The 18628-nt window shown below is 31.5% G+C and overlaps 1 protein-coding gene across 2 annotated transcripts; it reads left to right on the plus strand.

The window, feature by feature from the left end:
• Positions 1-3646: 3646 nt before the first annotated feature.
• LOC106405495 (cellulose synthase A catalytic subunit 6 [UDP-forming]-like) lies at positions 3647-9850 on the plus strand. Of its 2 annotated transcripts, XM_013846019.3 has the most exons (15): positions 3678-3876; positions 3976-4209; positions 4490-4685; positions 4763-4968; positions 5050-5155; positions 5258-5423; positions 5522-5788; positions 5955-6300; positions 6814-6951; positions 7030-7155; positions 7232-7444; positions 7518-7797; positions 7869-8065; positions 8383-8733; positions 8979-9850. In XM_013846019.3, exons 2-15 carry the CDS (start codon positions 4129-4131, stop codon positions 9558-9560), a joined length of 3255 nt encoding a protein of 1084 aa, XP_013701473.1. In that variant the 5' UTR covers positions 3678-3876; positions 3976-4128; the 3' UTR covers positions 9561-9850. The 2 variants fall into 2 exon arrangements, with proteins under 2 accessions (XP_013701472.1, XP_013701473.1); XM_013846018.3 differs by having other exon boundaries at positions 3647-4209.
• Positions 9851-18628: the final 8778 nt, after the last annotated feature.

The raw sequence follows: 18628 nt of genomic DNA on the forward strand, positions 1-18628 counted from the left end.
AAGAAAATAGAGTAGTTAATATAAAGATAAACCGACTAATCCTAAATTGGTAAAAAAAGAGAGTGAAATCTTAAAAGAAGGTTGCTATGTAAATCCCCTAGACTATATTTGGGAAGTGATTTATACATATGTCATCACTACAATCATTCTCGCTAAAAAAAGATGACATGACACTTAAAATAGATGAGATAGTTTTAGAAAATAGTGACATGACATCATATTAATTGTGAGATGTAAAATTTATTTATAAAAATTTAATTTTTTTTACAGAGATTTTAAATATGGTAATAAAAATAACTCATATATCATCATTAATATCAATTTTCCATATAAATATTTATTTACGGTAAACTATTAAGAAAATATTACAGTGAAAGGTAGTTTTGAATTTTTTATAACAGAATAAGACACTTTGTTACACTACAGCAGTTTTTTCTAACATCTTCTTTTTAATCTAAACAAACTAGTTCTCTTCCAACTAATATTCTGACCAACAAAACTAATGTTTTAACGGGAACCAACCTACACCACTCATCTAACATCCATCTCAACGGTTCAGTTTATTTATCATATTTATGACAAGACTTATATATCTTTCATATTTCAACCGTTAGATCTTCATACCTTTTATATGGACGACTCAGATCTGCTCAAGTATTCATCTTCTTTATCTCACTTTTCACACTTCTGTTTTTTCACAGATCTGTTCAAGTCAAGAGATTAAACTGCTATTATCTTGAAAAGTTGATGCTTGGCGAATAAGAGTTATGGCATTTTGGTTATAATTTGTCAAACTCGAAAATTATGAAAAAAACTTGTTTTTTTGCTTGGTTTTGGATCTAATTGGTTAATCACTACAATATTTTTAAGTTCTATATGTAAAAACGCAAAAAAAAAAAAAGATTGCATGAAGAAAATCAATGGCAGCTCTGAGATTTAGTTGCAGAAACGCAGGATACCCTAATAGGAAAAAGATGATTTAATTACAAAATTGCCACTCATTTAAAAAAATAGCAAAATGTGTACAATTATATGTGTACATGTGTACATGTGTACATCTTTACAAGTGTACACTCTGTATTATTAAAACAAATGTACACTCATCACATGTGTACACTATTTATTATTAAAACAAAAAACAAAATTTACATGTGTACAATTATATGTGTGCATGCGTACGTCTTCACAGGCGTACACTCTTTATTATTAAAACAATGTACCATGTATATAAGAAAGAAATTGATAAGAAAACAAGTGATTCATAAACCTCTTTCCTTCTTCCATGAGCGCCTGAAACCCCTCGTCATCACCAGCTCATTCCAAAGTGATCCACCACCGAAATTGATAATATTTGTATACTACATCATTGGAACTATTGGAAAACGCAAACTAAATGTTAGACACAAATGTTTGATAAAAACTCTGGTCCACCATGATTATCAATAAGAATAAATATTGCATGGGAATTTCAAAGCTTGAGATGCATCGTTTCAAAATAATTGTTACATTCACATGGATTATAGCCTTAATGAATTCTTCTACCGGCCATAGTTAACGGTTTTCTTAACCATCTAAACAAGACTCATTAATGAATTCTTCTACCGGCCATAATTAACGGTTTCTTAACCATCCAATGTTTAATAGGATGTCTATGTGTACATATATATTATAGTGTACATGTGTTCATTTTGTCTGATAATGTCCATGTGTACATCTATAGGTATCCACATGACTTTGGTTCATTTGTACGCTTTCTAAACACAACACTGATGCATTTGTAAATCTGGACTTGTCTTCGAACGTATGTTGAATAACACAAAACTAATTTCATATGTATATTTTTGATTCTTAGTATTTCACATGATTTTGTGTTTTATTCATATCTAATGATTTTTGGTTTTGATTTTGGTTCAGTTAATTTATTTTTCAGTGCATTAAAGAATTAAAATATGATTTTAAGATTTTATTGAGAATACACAATTTTATGAACATTGCCTTAGTAATATACAATGTACACATGTAAAAGATATATACGTGTTGTGTTTGTACACATGTAAATATGTACACATGTACATATATAATCATGTTGCTTAATTCACGTAAACCACACTTCTTTGTCTTTATATCTACAAAGACAAACATTATGTACATGGGTACACTAACATTTTGTGCACATGTACATGCGTACAGTAACATTATGTACACATCTACGTGGTCATCCAATGTACCATTGTACAGGAACATGTGTACACTAACATTATGTACACATCCACGTGGTCATCCAATTAATTTTTTTACTCTTAGTGGTAATTTTGTAATAACTTCATCTTCTTCCTATAAGGGTTTTCTGCGTTTCCTGCAAATATAACTAACAGCCGCCATTGATTTTTACCATGCAATTTTCATTGTTTTTGCGTTTTACCTCTAAAACTTACACATATTATATAGATTAATAGATTAGAACCCAAAACCAAGAAAAAAACATATAAAAATTACTTTCTCCGATAGCTCTCCTATCACATCCTTTATCTCTGTTGTTTCATCCTCCAACCTAAAAAAAATTGTAAGCAACTATTCTTTGAAGATTCAAATTCCTCCAACAAAAATTAGGATTTTAAAATACAATATTTTTCATACGTCTGGTAACTCCTAAAGTCTCTTTCATTAGGTTCACTCAGTCATTTCAAAATTCAAAAACGTAACCAGAAAACTAAAAACTCTTTCCCAATTTTATCCCACCAGTTACACATTTTTCAGGGACAAGTTAAGATATTTCACTCAGAAACTGTGTCCAAGTAGCAATAACTACCTCATTGTGAAATTGAAACTTGTAAACTGCCCTGCAGTGTAAAAAACTCAACTATTAAATATATTAATAATTCATATATCATAATTAAAATAATAATATATATGTATATATGTATCTCACATTAATAAAAATAAACTAAATAAAGTAACACTAATCCAAAAAATTAATAGTTAAATATTTAAACATTATTTAAATTTATCCGTTCATCTTCATTATTTAAATTAACATAAAGATTTTTCAGTTTAACTAAAATAAACAAAGTCTCAAATTTATTAGAATTTATAGTTATATGTAAATATATATATATATATATATTTAAAATTAGATGGGAAGATATATATATATATATATAATCATTAAACACAATAATATAATTAAAATTATTTTTATAAAATCTAATTTTATCTTTATTAAAAATTAAATCAAATCAAATTTAAATAATTATACCAAATCAAAAAGGATAAGATTAAAAAAATACGTTTTTGATTTCTTATAACTATTGAATTTAAAATATAAATTAATAATGTTGAAATATAAATCAAAATTTTCTTTTGAAATAAAAAATATTATATTAAAAATTACTATTTTTGTGCATGGTGCAGGAAAACTCCAAGTAAAAGATTAAATAAATGCTGTACATACATAACCAGAAAAATATAAAAATGAAAGTAGTTACGAGTAATAATGTGGTTAATGATTAATAACGTGTGTTTGGGTCTTAACACAAAAGAACAAGAACAAGTGGAGTAGAGAGAGAGGAGAGAGCACACCGGTTTAATGGGTCCCACACTGCTTCTCTCCACATAAAAATTATTCATTTTCTCTGAATTTCGTAAAATATCGCCTTTTGGTGTTTTTTTTTCTCCTCATCTACATAATTGCCTTTTAATCATCTCTCTCATTTAACTAATCTCACACTCTCTCTCGCTCTCTCACTAATTTCTTCTTCCTTACGCGTTTGTGAAAGCATTGGCAGCTTTGCCTCTCTCCCTCTCTCTCTCTAGGATCATCCTTTATTTCTGTGACTGTGAGCTTTCGGAGAGGAGAGAGAGGAAAACAAAAAAAAGGTCGTGGCTTGAAGCTGAATCAATACCATTACCACCACATATACACACACACACACACTATTCCTTTTTTTTTTAATCAAAGTCTGTTTCTTTTGTTAGGACTCTCGGAGAGAAGCAACCTCTGTTTATGGACTCTGGATCTCTAAAAAACAGAGCTTCTCCTCTGAGTTAACACACTCTGTTTCTCTCTCTCTCTCTCTAAATCGATCTGTGAGATCCCCAAAGACTGTAAGCGTCTGTGTTTCCGACAACATGAATACCGGTGGTCGGTTAATCGCCGGTTCTCACAACAGAAACGAGTTTGTTCTGATTAATGCCGATGAGAGTGCCAGAGTAAGAGATCTCTCTGTTTTTTTTTGTCTTTTCTGGGTTCCTCTGTTTCTGTCCGAAAGACTTTTCCTTTTTTTGTTTCCTTTTCTTCTGGATCTGGGTTTGACCAATTAGCATTATGGGTTTCTGTTAGATTCCAGCTAATTTCATCTAGAAAATTGTTTGTGTCGGTGGGGGAAGGATTTGTCTTAATTCTCCGAGTTCAAGTCAACAGTTACCGACACAAAGCTCAATGATGCATCTGCAGTGAATCTGATGATTTAAGTTGATGTAATTGTTGCAGATAAGATCAGTGCAAGAGCTGAGAGGACAGACATGTGAAATCTGCAGAGACGAGGTCGAATTGACCGTTGATGGAGAACCATTCGTGGCGTGTAACGAGTGTGCATTCCCTGTTTGCAGACCTTGCTACGAGTACGAAAGAAGAGAAGGCAATCAAGCTTGTCCTCAGTGCAAAACCCGTTACAAAAGGCTTAAAGGTTAATTGTTTCGTTTAAACCGGTTTTGTATTTTTGTTTTAGAGACTTTGCTGATTGTTGTTGGCATGTGTTGTTAGGAAGTCCAAGAGTTGAGAATGATGAAGAGGAAGATGACATTGATGATATAGACAATGAGTTTGATTACATGAACAATGGTGGGATTGGGTTTGATCAGGTCTCTGAAGGTATGTCTGTCTCTCGCCGCCACTCTGGCTTCCCACAGTCTGATTTGGATTCAGCTCCACCTGGCTCTCAGATCCCATTGCTGACTTATGGCGACGAGGTAAAACTCTCATCATCCATTTATTAATCTACAATACATAAAAGACATCTTCAGTAATTTTTTGGCTTTTGTTTGTGACAGGACATTGAGATCTCTTCGGACAGACATGCTCTTATTGTTCCTCCTTCACTTAGTGGTCATAGCCATAGAGGTCACCCGGCTTCTCTCTCTGACCCAACCATTGCTGGTACATTCTTGAATTTTTCAAGTACTTAAATGAGCTAAAAGTTTTTTTTTTTTTGTGTGTGTATATATGGTTACTGAGTTTTTTTTTGTTGTGTAATTGCAGCACATCCAAGACCTATGGTACCTCAGAAAGATCTTGCGGTTTACGGTTATGGAAGTGTGGCTTGGAAAGATCGTATGGAGGAGTGGAAAAGAAAGCAGAATGAGAAACTTGAGGTGGTGAAACATGAAGGTGATCCTGATTTTGAAGATGGTGATGACATCCCAATGTAAGAAGACATCAACACACACACAAAGAACTCTTTTGGTTTATGTCTTTGTGATATTTATGAATATTTGTTTTTTTTTTTTTTTTGGTATTTTTCAGGATGGATGAGGGAAGGCAGCCATTGTCTAGGAAGATACCAATCAAATCAAGCAAGATAAATCCGTACAGGATGTTGATTGTTCTACGTCTTGTGATTCTTGGTCTCTTCTTTCACTACCGTATTCTTCACCCGGTTAAAGATGCATATGCACTGTGGCTTATATCTGTTATCTGTGAGATATGGTTTGCTGTTTCATGGGTTCTTGATCAGTTCCCTAAGTGGTACCCAATAGAACGAGAAACTTACTTGGACAGGCTCTCGTTAAGGTACTTTGAAACACACAACACTTGTTAATGTGATAACTCGGTTTTAAACGAAACAATTTTTCTTTAAATATTATTTTAAAAAGGTCTAGACGCTCTCCTAATCAATAATCCTCTATAATTAGTTTTTTTTTTGGTAATATAATTTTTCACATTTTATGTTTTGCAGATATGAGAAAGAAGGGAAGCCATCAGAACTATCAGCTGTGGATGTATTTGTCAGTACAGTGGATCCGTTGAAAGAGCCTCCGCTTATTACAGCAAACACTGTCTTGTCTATCCTTGCGGTTGACTATCCTGTTGATAGAGTTGCTTGCTATGTATCTGATGATGGTGCCGCTATGCTTACTTTCGAAGCTCTTTCCGAGACTGCTGAATTTGCGAGGAAATGGGTTCCTTTCTGTAAGAAGTACTGCATCGAGCCTCGTGCTCCTGAGTGGTACTTTTGCCATAAGATGGACTACTTGAAGAACAAAGTCCATCCTGCATTTGTCAGAGAACGGCGAGCCATGAAGGTTACTAGCTCTTTACCTCTTTATACATTCACTTCTCATGAGAAAAGTTGATATCAGTCTTTTTTTTTGATAAAAAAATTTCGGGAGTTTTATATTTTATTAATTTATATAGTTAATAATTTACCGAAATTTCCTTTATAGATTTATATATTCTAAAATATTTTTTTATGTAAAATAAAAAATAATTATTTTTACGGGTTATATATTGATCAAATTATATAAATCCGGTTTTGATATTCTTTATTAGATAATTTGGTGGATAAAAGATTTATATCATAAAAATGAGTGTTTGAGATGTAATTTGATTACAGAGATATATATTTATTGTTTTATAATCTTATCAAATTGTATTATAGTTTGAACCGGTCCAACTCGAACTGGTGAAAATTATAAATATATCGTGTTTATTAATTTGGCTACTATTAGTTTATAGATTTTCTGCTGTAAGTTCCTTATGAAAACAAGATGGTCACTTTAGATACTGATTTGGAAGATTGTGTGTGGTTTTGACAGAGAGATTATGAAGAATTCAAAGTGAAGATCAATGCTTTAGTAGCAACGGCACAGAAAGTGCCCGAGGAAGGTTGGACTATGCAAGACGGTACACCTTGGCCTGGTAATAGTACAAGAGATCATCCCGGCATGATCCAGGTTAGTTTCAAAGTACTTTAAACCTTTCTATGTAATATTCTCTGTTTCTGAAACTTTACTTGTTTTCATTGTAAATAGGTTTTCCTTGGAAGTGATGGTGTTCGTGATGTCGAAAACAACGAGCTGCCTCGTTTGGTTTATGTCTCTCGTGAGAAGAGACCTGGATTTGATCACCACAAGAAGGCTGGAGCTATGAATTCTCTTGTAAGTTATATACTTTTAATAAGTTTTTTTTTCCTTCTTTGTATGGTTCTTTGACTCTTTGTTATGTATTTTGAAGATACGAGTCTCAGGGGTTCTATCAAACGCTCCTTATCTTCTCAACGTTGATTGTGATCACTACATCAACAACAGCAAAGCTCTCAGAGAAGCAATGTGTTTCATGATGGACCCTCAGTCAGGGAAAAAAATCTGTTATGTTCAGTTCCCTCAAAGATTCGATGGGATTGATAGACACGATCGTTACTCAAATCGCAACGTTGTCTTCTTCGATGTAAGTAGTTTCACATTGTGTATATCCATTGGAGTACATTTCAAACTAATAATGAATCTTTTTGGTTTTACAGATCAATATGAAGGGTTTGGATGGGTTACAAGGACCTATATACGTGGGGACAGGTTGTGTGTTCAGGAGGCAAGCTCTTTACGGGTTTGATGCACCGAAGAAGAAGAAGGCTCCACGTAAGACGTGTAACTGCTGGCCAAAATGGTGTTTTCTTTGTTGTGGTTCGAGAAAGAACCGTAAAGCAAAGACAGCTGCTGCTGATAAGAAGAAGAAGAACAGGGAAGCGTCTAAGCAGATTCATGCGTTAGAAAATATTGAAGAGGGTCGCGTCACTACTAAAGGTAATAAACTAGTGTTAACTCACTTTGGTGTAAGAACTTGTTGCTAAAGATTGTTTTTTTCTTTCTTATAGGCTCTAATGTTGAACTATCAACCGAGGCGATGCAATTGAAGCTGGAGAAGAAGTTTGGACAGAGTCCTGTCTTTGTTGCGTCTGCTCGTATGGAGAACGGTGGGATGGCTAGAAACGCAAGTCCAGCTTGTCTGCTTAAAGAAGCTATCCAAGTCATTAGTTGTGGTTATGAAGATAAAACCGAATGGGGAAAAGAGGTACGCTACGCAAGTCCTGTCTTTTCTACACATTTTCTTGTTTGGGGGTCTTCAATTCGGGTTTCGGTTCGGTTTTTTAGTTTATAAAAATTAGGTACCATATCTATTTTGATTTATTCGGTTTTATATCAAACTATATATATATCCATATATTGTAGTTTTTTAAAAAATAACATCCATTCGGTTTATTCGGTAATACCAAATCCAAACCACTTACTCTATTTATATTCGGTTTTAATTGGTTCACTCCTATTTTCTCGTGCGTGTGCAATAGATTCTTGATTTTGATGATGACTCTTTTGTTCACAAAAACACAGATTGGGTGGATCTACGGTTCTGTTACGGAAGATATTCTCACGGGTTTCAAGATGCATTCTCATGGATGGAGGTCTGTTTACTGCACACCTAAGTTACCAGCTTTCAAAGGATCAGCTCCCATCAATCTTTCGGACCGTCTTCATCAGGTTCTTAGATGGGCACTTGGGTCTGTTGAGATTTTCTTGAGTAGGCATTGTCCTATTTGGTATGGTTATGGAGGTGGTTTGAAATGGCTTGAGAGGTTGTCTTACATTAACTCTGTGGTTTACCCATGGACCTCTCTCCCTCTCATTGTTTACTGTTCTCTCCCAGCCATCTGTCTTCTCACAGGCAAATTCATCGTTCCAGAGGTAATACAATCTTGAGCTCTCAAAGTATGTTCTCAAAAGTCAAAATAGTTATTGTCCTAATGAATGAGTATGAATCTTTATATACTAATGCACATAGATTAAGAAAACATTTATTTTCTTACATTTTCTTAATAAAAATATCATAAATTATTCAACTAAATAGACTGTAGAATATAAATGGTTAATTAATTTTGTGTTGAAAATTGAAAACGTGGAATAACGGTTCTTGATTCTTGTTTTTGCAGATAAGCAACTATGCGAGTATCCTCTTCATGGCACTCTTCTCGTCCATTGCAGTAACTGGTGTTCTCGAGATGCAATGGGGCAAAGTTGGGATCGATGACTGGTGGAGAAATGAACAGTTTTGGGTCATTGGAGGTGTATCTGCTCATCTCTTTGCTCTCTTCCAAGGTCTTCTCAAGGTTCTTGCTGGTGTGGACACTAACTTCACGGTCACGTCAAAAGCAGCTGATGACGGAGAGTTCTCAGACCTTTACCTCTTCAAATGGACTTCACTTCTCATCCCTCCCACGACTCTTCTCATCATAAACGTCATTGGAATCGTAGTTGGAATCTCTGATGCTATAAGCAATGGATATGACTCATGGGGACCGCTTTTTGGAAGGTTGTTCTTTGCACTTTGGGTGGTGATTCATCTTTACCCTTTCCTTAAAGGTTTGCTTGGGAAACAAGATAGAATGCCGACCATCATTGTCGTCTGGTCCATTCTCTTGGCTTCTATTCTTACACTTCTTTGGGTAAGGGTTAATCCGTTTGTGGCTAAGGGTGGTCCTATTCTCGAGATCTGCGGTTTAGACTGCTTGTGAGTTGGTGAAAAAGAGCTTGAGTGAGTCCCACGGATCAAGAGAGGTAAGAGAGAGAGAGAGAGAGAGATTATCTACCCTCCTAATAGACTACTTCATTGTGTTCATTAAATGATGAAACAAGAAAAAAGATTTAATTTTGTTTACGTGAATGTTATTTTTGCAAGAATGTGTTGTAGATATAGAAGAAGTTTGTTGTCTATTTGTTTTGTTCTTTGGTGTTGAGAGAAAAGATTTGGCAAATTATTCTTTTAATTGATCTCTTTTGAATATACATAAGAGGTGTTTCAGTCTGTCTGTAATCTTATACGAAAAGAACTTTGATTTATTTTCAATTTTAAAACAATATGATTTCTCTGTTATATTTATAAGAAATAATTGCACTAAGGCTGTTCATGAGTTAGATTTATACTTGTTTTAAAGTTTTTAACGTAGATTTTTAAACATTCAGTTTTACTTTTATTTAGTTACCAAAATTCTATAGCATTTATTATTTTAAAATTTAGATAAGATAAAAAAATAAATTAATGTTAAATTGCATTTAAATTCTAAGACTATTTATTTTACAAAGAAAAAAATATTCTTCGACAATTAATTTAAAAGGGATGGAGTTGTATTTAGTGTACACATAATTAATTTTTATTTAAAAACAAATGTACAGTAGGAATTAAAACAAAACGATATACATGACAATCAATTTTTATGTTGTAAAAAGAAAAGAAAATATTAAAAGAAAAATCAAAATCAATGTATACCAAAAAGCTGGATTGAACATTTTTAACGGTTAATGTTCAAGGAACCTAAACCATAAAGTCTATAATCAACTGATAATCCGGTTTATTTGGTTCTTGACTTTTAAAGAAAGAGAATAGTTTTTCCCAAAGAAAAAAAGAAAGAGAATAGTTTTCTTATCCGGTTTGATGTTCCTTTTGTTTGCCTAACCACATATATTGATCCAGGGTCTAACTGGCTTGGACATTCAATTTGGGCTGGATAAACTAGTAATTACGAAGTTAACCGAATGGCCCAAAAGATATTGTATAGCCAGCACGGTGCAATCATTTTTGCAAACTACAGCATGAAAACGTGATTACTGGTTTGGTACCATGTAGTAAGCTGGTTTGGTTTCCTCAACGTGTTCTTCGATATGCTTTTATCACATGGTTAGCATTTCGAGACTTCCTACTGGTTAGCATACCAATAAGTGGAGCAGTCCGCAAGGCTGTTTCTATTGTGGTTAGCCAAATGAGACTAGAGATCGTCTCTTCTTCGCCTGCCCTTATACCTTTACGTTGTGGCTCAAAGTAGCAGGGAATCTGTTTGGTGTTGTGGCTGACCCGGACTGGGACATCACTATCATGCGCCTTCAGACATGTACATATGATCGAATTACATTTATCCGGCTGAGATTGGTCTTTCAAGTCACCATCTATTTCATCTGGAGAAAGAGGAACGATAGGAAGCATAACAACATTGCAGAAACAAGTAGAACAGATTTTGCTCGTATGCTATGTCCACCAGATACTATCTGATGCCAAAGTTGAAGGAGCTGTTTTGTCGATGGTTTGGAGCACATGTTGCTTAAAGCTATTTAAACATTATTCTTTTATATATCTATGTTAATTTTACAAATATATTTTTTTACGATGATCAATCAATTTAACATTGTATCAAAACACTTTGTCACATGTAAAAAAAGACTCGTGTGTGTATGCACATTTGAAATATAAATGTGGAATCCATAAGGGTTTGTGAGTAGTGACACGGAAGCATAAAAGTTTTATAGAATGTAACTCAAATATTAATTATGAATGTGATATTTAGTTTGAATGTTGACTCTTTTTGGATTTTGTTTGAAGGAAATAAAATAGTGGTTGACTTGTCGGTGTTGAGACAATGAGTCTTGTCCTACTTTTTGTTGTTGTTGTTAGCAAAGTCAGCTTTTCTGCCACGTGTTAGACACGATTTCAGTTCTCTGTTTAATCGTCGAAGCGTTTATTTGTCGATTCACAAAATATTTGTAGGTATGATATATCTTTAATGCGTTGAATCTGTTAGTACCCATGAGGTTTTGACATTCTGGTTGTCATGTAGTAGATTGAGTTTCAGTTGCTGTAAAGATTTGTATAGAATATAGAGACCACCTTTCTCAAAACCACTTGACGAGACCTAAGTAATAATTTTCAAAAATAATTGAAAATTGGGGTTCTTTGAGAAATGTAGTCGTCTAAATTAACATATGTTTGACATAACCAATACATATTTTGACCGTTATAAAAACTGAAGGATCACAATGCCGTGAATGTACATTTTCTTACTAATCTATAGTTATAACGGACACAACGAAAAGTTCGATTCAACAGAACCTCATAACTTTAGAAAAATTAAAATTAAAATATGACTGAATAGAAGGTTCAGTTGAATACTTGCCGTATCTTCGTTCGCCAGCTTAGCGTTTACCAGGGGACGAATATTTTGTAGAATTTAATATGATGACTTTGGCTAATAAAGTTCAAAAGATTAGAAAGTACTGATATACCTAATATGGAACTATTGTTTATTTGTTAATGCGTAGATCTTAAATTATCAAATATTTTTCTAAGTGTTACCATCATTGTACATGTAATAGTAAAAAATATTTTAACAATAACACAAAATGTTTGAGACTAACAGAAATATCATATATGTGTCTGTATAGTATTGAGTTATATAACCCCATAGTATCCAGTGCTTCTATGCCTGATGATATGTCTGAATCTTTGCATGCATGCTTGCATTTACATGTATTATATATAAAATGATTTGATCAAGTTTTAATTTTTTTTTGACGGGATGAGTTAGCTCACTTGGTAAGAATCCTGTGGGCCAATTGTCATGATCACGGGTTCGACGCCAGGCGGAGGCGAACTGTCCATTCTGTAACCAAATGCGGTACTGGGTGTTGGGCCTTGTCCCCAGCCCAGGTACAGCCCTCCCGGGTGAAGTGGACCGCTGCCTAACCGGGTCCAGGGGAATGATCCACGTAAGTGGGGAACCCCTGGATTACAAAAAAAAAAAAAAAGTTTTAATTTTTTTTTTTGAAACTAATCGAGATTTAACTTTGTTAAGTAAGCATTAAACAATGTTTCCCTGTTAAGTGAGAACCCAAATGTGAATTCTCTTCCATTCATATATCAACATGCAAATATAAACAAATGTGATGGATACAATGTATCAATTTAATGATTTAATATATAGATAGATGTAACAGAAACGACAAAAGCGTTACCTAAATAGTTGCTACGATAATTTTAAAATAACATAGGAGAATCCGGATTTTCATGTCGACACCTTATTTTCAAAATCATATTCAAATTAGATGTTTTTTGGAGCAAAAGATGTATTTTATTTAAAACATATCAATAGTAGTACAGGACTAAAGGGTGCATATGCTTCCTTTTCATGCATGATTGCGTAATCACGCATTGTCGACAACCTCTAAATTCTTTCTATATATTTTAAGAAAATATAAAATAAGTTCTAGATGCTCTCTATACAATTAGAGCTGTGTTATAATTAAATAGTTGATTATCCGTACAAAATCATTGAATATTTTCAATTAACTAGTAATCAATAACCAGTTGTTTTATATCACATTATCACTATATCCTCGCACTGTCGCACATCCTTTGGTTTAGATATACAGTACACTCATATACAACTATCAAGTTGTGTTGTGATACCCAATTGTCAATTGTTGAGGATACTTATACAAGTGGCAACTTTTAACTCAGATTAAACATAAGTGGTAACTACTATTCCTTTTTCATACAAATATTTTTCTTTGGTCTCCTAAAGACATGAAAATACATTAAACGTCCACAGGTTATTAACCAAATAAAATAAATTCCATCAAATATATACGATTTTGGTGCCTTTGTGCATTAACTCTATGAAAAACCCCTATGATAATAATTAGTTTTATCGTGGTAATTTAATTTCCCTCTTGTGATATCAGGTTTAATTAACAAAGTTTGATTCAATATTTTACTTATTTATTTTATAGAAATGACAAGTTGATGTTAAGGACATTAATAAAAAGGACATTATATCGTCGTATACGCCTGATGAACTAATTAAGTTGATCAGGTCTTCTAGTTCTTAGTGCGAATGCTAATTAATTAAGTTATAGAATTGCAAGTTGAATGGATATCCTTATAATAATCAGTATGTCTAATCGTGTTAATGCGAATTTAACCAGGGATTAGGTTAGGCACACATGGGGAAAATATTTATTTAATATTTGCTGGGTTTCTTTGGATCGATCTCGTCTTTTGAATGCCCCTTGGTTAAGAGTCTCTCTATATTTATTTTAGGGAAGATAAATTTATTCTGATAAGCGTGTAATAAAAATTATTAAAATGCTGTCGGTATCAAACTGGGAATATTTTTTAAGAGTTGCCAGGTGAAAAGCTTTATCCAAATATCGTTTGTACAATTTTATTTAGTTAACTAGTTAACTAAAATGTTACATTATTACAATCTAATTTTACAATTATTTTATATCTTAAATCTACTATCTTATGATCTGTGACCCTAAAACGCAAAAAAAAAAAAAATTATATAATTTTTACAATTGAACAATTATATATTTTATAATTTTTAGACTGATTTGCATTTTTATTTTGGTAGTAATTTAAATTTTGTTGACAGTTTCATTTTAAGTAGTGTATAAATATATATAATTTATTAACTCTTAAATAAATATATATATATAAATATTATATTAAATATTATGTGTTTCCTATCTTACAGAAAATCAAAATTATATTTACTAAGATGAAAATTTAAGATATTTAATTTTTGACATAGATGATAATATTATAAATTTTATGTTATTTTATGGTAAACATGAAATTGTATATAAAATAGTTGTTAGTTAACTACTTCAATCTGTTTTATAGATTTCTATAAAGTGAATATTATCATTTTGTTATTTATTAGGTTACATTATACATAAATACTAACAATATATTTATATTTGTTTTGGTTTAAATTAAATATAATAAAATTTTAGTTTTAGTTTTTTACGAATTGATTTTAATATTTATTAAAATATAGAGTAAAATGATTTTTATAAAATTTGGTATAGTAAAAATATATAACCATAATTAAATTAAAAGTATATGAAAAAGATATGCCAAAAATATTCTTATTTAGTTAAATTCTGAATTAATTAATTAACCATTGATTTTATAAAGATATTTGTGGTATATTTAATTCTAGTAAAAACATCAATGTTTTGAAGCGCTTTTTTAGAAAAATAATAAAGTTTTTTTTGACAATTTTTTTGTTTAAAATAAAAATTTTAAGGATGATTCATTAAAAGATATTTCACAATGAAAATCGGATGAATCTTTTTAATAAAAGGGATGATAGTTAATTAGTTATCTTAACATGAAAGAAAAATAATTTGTGGTTGTTTAATTAGCCAAATATTAGATGGTTTTGGTACCCTTGAACGATACGAAAGTATGGTTCACATGTAAAAGGACAATATCCAATAATTATTCACATGTAAAAGGTAAAAGTACCACCTACGCCAATTTGTGAGTACACTTGCTTATTAGATTGTTTGAAATAAAGTCAAATGACAATATGGTCCAATGGTATGGTGGATTTAGAAAAGTGATAAATATTCTAAGTTTGATATCTATTATTCTAAATTTATTTATTTGTGTGATCATTCGATATAAATATTTATTTTCATTGTAATTAGTCGGATCCGACTGGCACTGATAGATAATTTTTACAAGGATTACTGGCCTCAGCCTGTCGAATATCTAAGTTATTAAAGAAATTAATGAATAAAGTCAAACACACCATTTCAAGATAGTCCTCAAGTTACTCCCACTATAAAATGTAGATAGTTTCAAGTTACTCCCACTATAAAATGTAGATAGTTTCGTTTACCGTCGTAGAAAAAAAATTCGTTATAAAATAAGTATCATTTTCGATTTACAATGCAAAATTTATTAATTTTATACAGTAATTTATATTTTTATTGGTTGAAATATGGTTTGGTGTATAGTTAATTGTGTTTTTAACTTTTTATATAAGAAATATATAAAATTAATTGTTTTTTTAATCTGTATGCACAAGGTCAAAATGACACTTAATATGAAACATAAGGAATACTTAACATGGTCCTCAGACTAGAACCTAGGAGTATCTCTCAGAAGTCTGAACCATATTCTTGGAAGCGATATGGACAAATTATAGTTTTTAGAGACTTTGTTATACCTGTATCGGAAATGAATTAGGTTATATATATAGTTTTGTTACAAATGTTACTGTCAATAACAAAGAAAGAAAATATTGACAAAAATATATGATTAAAATAGAATTCCAAACAACTATCCAAGAAAAGTTTTTTTTTGGTTATTTTAGTGTAGCTTCAATACTCTTTAAATGGAAATTCGAACCCCATTTTTATCAACTTGAAGCCAATCTAAATAGATAAATCATACTAATATTTAATACTGAAACAGTAAACTATTGTCCTTAACTATTATTATGTCTCATCATATAATATGCATAGACATTTTGGTTTCGCATATATCATTTATCGATCCAACAATTATTTTCAAAAATTAAAATTAACATTTTCTCATGTGATTAAAGAATGAACATTTTATGTCTGAACGTTAAACAACATTCTCCATTGTATGACATGTTTTAAGCATGTTTATTTGTTTTAAGTTTTAATGCAAAAATCATATTTATCATCCTTTAGTATCATGTAATATATTCGCCCTATTTTGAAAACTGTCATTTTAACATTTTTTTGTCATACAAAAAATGTTATTTTAAAATTATAATGCAGCTTTCAGCTTAATATTAAGAGTATTTGCATTGACTAGGAACGGACAAAAGATATATTAGGTAACCATGCATGATCTTTTGTATTTGGCTAGGTGGTTAAACAGACTTTGTGATATTACCTTAATACCCATGTGAAGCGTAAATTACTATCTAGGGTCATCATTAGTCGTAATATAGCTACGTAGGGTTGTCTGCAAGAGTGGAGAGTGTGTCAGTTCTTTTTAGTATAAGAGTGGGATTCGATTTGCGTCAAGCTTATCAAATAATATGTGGCCGTCACAAGCGCGTGTGTTACACACTCATAAAGATGAGCTTTGGTAACAATAATAACTATAAAGATTGTGTCTTTTTAACATTTTTAAGCAGAGCTTTGAACAAAATAGTGAATTGTTAAGATTGTCTATTTTCAATATAAAAGGTTATGATCTTCTGTTTTGGGTATTTGCTACTCTGAATTAAAGTTGTGTTCATATTCATATATTTTTCTTTTTTGCAGGTATTAAGTAGACTGAGTTGTTGACAAAAAAAAAGTAGTCTCAGTTACTAAGGGATTTAGGAAAAGAAGTATAGTTGACTTGTTTAGCTTATGTGTGGTGCCTTATTCAAGAAGGTGGTGGCCTTCGTCTACTAGCTTAATATGCGGTTTTTTAATGGGTCACTCTTGAACTTTGATGTAATGGTGATTATTCTTAAGTTATGTATAACTTAACAAAATGATGTATCTGGCTGTTGTAAATTTGATCTGAAATAACTATAAAATATCCAGTTATAATATTTTATGCAGACGGATATAATCCTTTAAACCGGATAGTCAATTTATAATGTTAAAAATTGTGTCAATACTAAACACATTGCATTAAAGTTAATATTTTGTATTATCCATAAATTGTTATATATCCGGATAAACATTTATATAACCGGTTCACTTGTTTTTTCAGTAGTCGGAAATAATTTTGTTAAAATAGATAAAGATTAATACATCCGGATATAATTATTTTATCTGGATTGATTTTGTAATATCCGGTTAATACTTACTAATACATATTACCCACTCTTCATATAATAACTTAATTCAAATTCGTAATGTATTTTCCGATTCTAATATGCAATCATATTACATGTACATAAATTATTTTCCGGTTATTATCATCATAATCAGGATTATTTACATAATATACAGTTATAATATGTATTTATTCATTATTCAATTGGCTAACAATTTACCAATCTTCTTTGTAAGTTAATGAGACATTTTCATTCTGATAAAAAAATGAAGTCTTTTCATTTGTTTCATTATTATACTATTTTGCTTACACCCGTCGATTTATCTACTAATCTTAAAAATATATGGTTCTCAAACAGGCTAACTAATCTGTTAATTGATATGTTTTTCTTAAACCAGATTTTTCAAGTATCCACAATTCCACGTCGTTTTTAATAGCTGCTTGCCAAATGTTTTACCCCAAATTCTCTTATTAATTAACATGTGCATTTTTATGAGATTTCTTTGTTTATGGAATAAATAAAAGCTATATTTCCTTTCATCTTTATAGTCTCCACGTGCCAGTAATAAAACAAATACCTTCCCAATAATATATTAATTTTTTAGTAGATCCGACAAATGTCTGACACAATATTTCTCTTAACCTAACAACCCTACACTTCTACAAAATCGGTTTACGAGAAGCCTATCTTCGAACAGCTACTCAACTTTTGGACAGAAACGTAATATCACCTTGTTCATATATCCATTTAGCTAAATACGTAAAATTTGTGCACGATCACCTAATTACCACTCTTCTTTATGGTTATTGAGCTAAATGACTCTAATATTAATTATAAAACAACCCTACACTTCTACAAAATCGGTTTACGAGAAGCCTATCTTCGAACAGCTACTCAACTTGGACAGAAACGTAATATCACCTTGTTCATATATCCATTTAGCTAAATACGTAAAGTTTGTGCATGATCACCTAATTACCACTCTTTTTATGGTTATTGAGCTAAATGACTCTAATATTAATTATAAATGTATTAATTTTATAAATAATTTACTCATTTCAAATACTATGGATCGGATATGTGTAATTAATAAAAACTTAAATACATTCATTTTATTTTTAATCTGTGTGAAAGTTATCAAATTGACATTTTTTGCGAACTGAAAAATTATTTTAAAATTTTGAATAGTATAATAAATAGTT

This window comes from Brassica napus, chromosome C9 (genome assembly GCF_020379485.1).
Source record: "Brassica napus cultivar Da-Ae chromosome C9, Da-Ae, whole genome shotgun sequence".
Taxonomy (NCBI): Eukaryota; Viridiplantae; Streptophyta; class Magnoliopsida; order Brassicales; family Brassicaceae; genus Brassica; species Brassica napus.